This window comes from Penaeus monodon, chromosome 33, assembly GCF_015228065.2.
Source record: "Penaeus monodon isolate SGIC_2016 chromosome 33, NSTDA_Pmon_1, whole genome shotgun sequence".
Lineage (NCBI taxonomy): Eukaryota > Metazoa > Arthropoda > Malacostraca > Decapoda > Penaeidae > Penaeus > Penaeus monodon.
This window is the reverse complement of record NC_051418.1, coordinates 33,416,708-33,419,221: the sequence shown is the minus strand read 5'-3', so window position 1 is coordinate 33,419,221 and position 2,514 is coordinate 33,416,708. Positions and strand designations below refer to the sequence as shown.

Here is a 2,514-nt window from a genome sequence, read left to right as displayed (position 1 = left end):
AGCAAGAAATAACAGTGCTCCCTTTCCTCTTTTTCAGATTGTCCGATCAGGCTGCTCGTATGACAATCCAGGAGTCTCACCTGTTGTGCGCCAGACTCTCTTTCACTGGGCGTACGAACTCACAGAAGACGACTACAAGATTGGGGCCAAGAGGGTGAAAGTCTAGTCGGATTCCAAAGAAATCGGAATGAAGTGTGTATTTTTTTAACGGAAAGGTATCGGGCAGCAACAGGGATGACTTGGAAAGAGAGAAAACTTATGTGCCTGGTTTGCTTTACGTGTATTTTTTAGTTTATGTCGAGTCGTTGTTGACAGTACATAAATGTGTATTTATTCCTGTCCCATTATCTTCCTTTAATGAGGATGTTTGTGTTATGCAAATGTTGAATTTACTTCAATAATTTTGACCTTTGGGTTTCTAAGATAAGATGGCTATTGGTGATTTAGCCTAACATCTTGCAAGAATAAATTATATTTTTGTATAGGTGCATTTATTATCCAGAATATAATTAATACTTGAACAGATCTACTTTTGACCAACTGATTGTTAAAAACTTCTATAATTCTTTGCAGTAGCCTTTTCCTGTTTAGTAATCTATGAGCTGAGAATTAAGGAGAAAAAGAAACAAAGTTGAAAAGAAGTGTTTTAAGAAAAGATATTTTGAGCATTGAGCACACAAAATTGAATTTCCAATGTGCTATTAATGACTCGCAAATGTCAGTACTTAACACGGTTTTATTTTTTTTTGACCGGTGGACTAACTAAAGTTGTTATAAACCACAACTGCAAAGTTCCAAATGACAAAACAAAATGTGCTGACAGAAGTTAATCAAAAGTAATCTGGTTTCTTTTGATAAATTGTGAATTGTATTTTTTCAACTGTTGCCAAGACCTCATGAAGGATTTTTCTGTCCTTGTGTGAGTGACTTTGGGATTAAAAATTATAGTCCTGTTAGAGTCTGGTTAAGTGTGAAGAAAAATATATTTAGGCACAGACCATTTATGTAGATTAATACTTCCATGGTTCTTGATCAACTATTCACAAAACTTAGTTACCTTAAATTATTAGCGTGTCACCTGAGTAAAGAATATGCATTGTAAGTACAGATATTTTTTTTCCTGAAAAATATAAAAATTTGACACAAGTTCAGCACAAAAGAAATTTAATTCAGTATTAGATATTTAAATGTAACAATGGTACTTAATTAAAGTTAGGTGTTTTTTATGGAGAACTGCTATCTAATATAATATATCGGTAAAAACTGCTATAGAATGTAGGAAGTGAACCACTATATCTTCTTAAAAGTGTTTGTATTGAAGACCTAGGAACAGACCATGATAGGATAGACTTTAGTATGAACTATTTGGAAGATACCAGTGAGAATACAGTTCTATGACCTTAATGTTGGATAAGAGTAAAGTATTATAAGGCTGCACAAAATGTGAGATATAAGCTGTAATAGGGTGAGACCAGGGTTATGAAAGTCCTGGTCGCGACCTGCTACCTAGTCCAGAAATTCTGTTGACTGAAGAAAAGGAAAAGCAATATATGAACAGTATTTTACTTATAAGAGTATATTCGAAAAAAGGAAACTATAAGGATTTCCACATGTATTTGAAACACTAAAATCTAAAATATGACCAGGAAAAGGAATTGGCAAGTCTCAAGACTGATAATTCTTTCAAAATCGGGATAAAAGTCATGCTATACTATCACTCCTCTTGCATCAGAATATTCAAACAACTTCCCAAACTGTGTGAAGAAAGTGTCCCAGATCTTGCTACCTTTCACATAACTTCTTTTGTATAAGGCTGGTTCTTTAAGATGAAATGAGCAAGGCAGACTTATTCCTATAAATGATAAGCATGTGGCTTTATCCTCCTTAAATTCAGACTGGGCAAGGATTACAAGGAACAGGTAGGTCCACTAATAACACTTAACAGGTAAGCCTAATATATTTCACCGCAAATGTACATGTTATGCTTGTATTGACATTGGCATAAAGGAATTAATAGATGTAAATGTATGTATGCACAATGGATATTTATATGTGTGAATATTATGTATTTAGGCATCGTACAAGAATATCTTATTACGTTTCACTATTTTTACAAAGTGAATCTATGCAGAACAAGGTCAGTGGGTAGTGATTTTAATGTAAAGGACAATACTGAGTCGCGATCACAGTTTGAATAGTCCAATTTTAAGGATTTTTAGGCATAACGCGGGCAAAACGGAGCATCTTAGAGCCATTTTAGGTTATTTCAAAGGCATTATTCGAGCACACTGAGGCAACGCGTGGTGGTATGATAAACGATGCTATAACATATCAACAATAAGTAATTATCCAGGTTTTAATAATTTCTGTAATGGGGAAAAAACATGTACTGTATATGCATATACATGAACATTTATTAGGCATAATACGCATATATAATCCTCTTTGTTACCAAGTTTTAGCCCAACTGGTTCTACAATGTCAAAATCATTCGCATATTTCTATACACCATGC

At 33.9% G+C, this 2,514-nt stretch overlaps 1 protein-coding gene across 1 annotated transcript in view; it reads left to right on the top strand.

Annotated features, from left to right (window-relative positions):
• The window catches only part of LOC119594417, a 5,696-nt gene extending 5,214 nt beyond the window's left edge, over positions 1-482 (top strand). Inside the window, exon 5 of the mRNA XM_037943479.1 lies at positions 38-482. Coding sequence (XP_037799407.1) covers positions 38-166 — 129 coding nt within the window. The 3' untranslated portion in view covers positions 167-482. The remainder of the gene's footprint in view (positions 1-37) is intronic.
• The last annotated feature ends 2,032 nt before the right edge of the window (positions 483-2,514 follow it).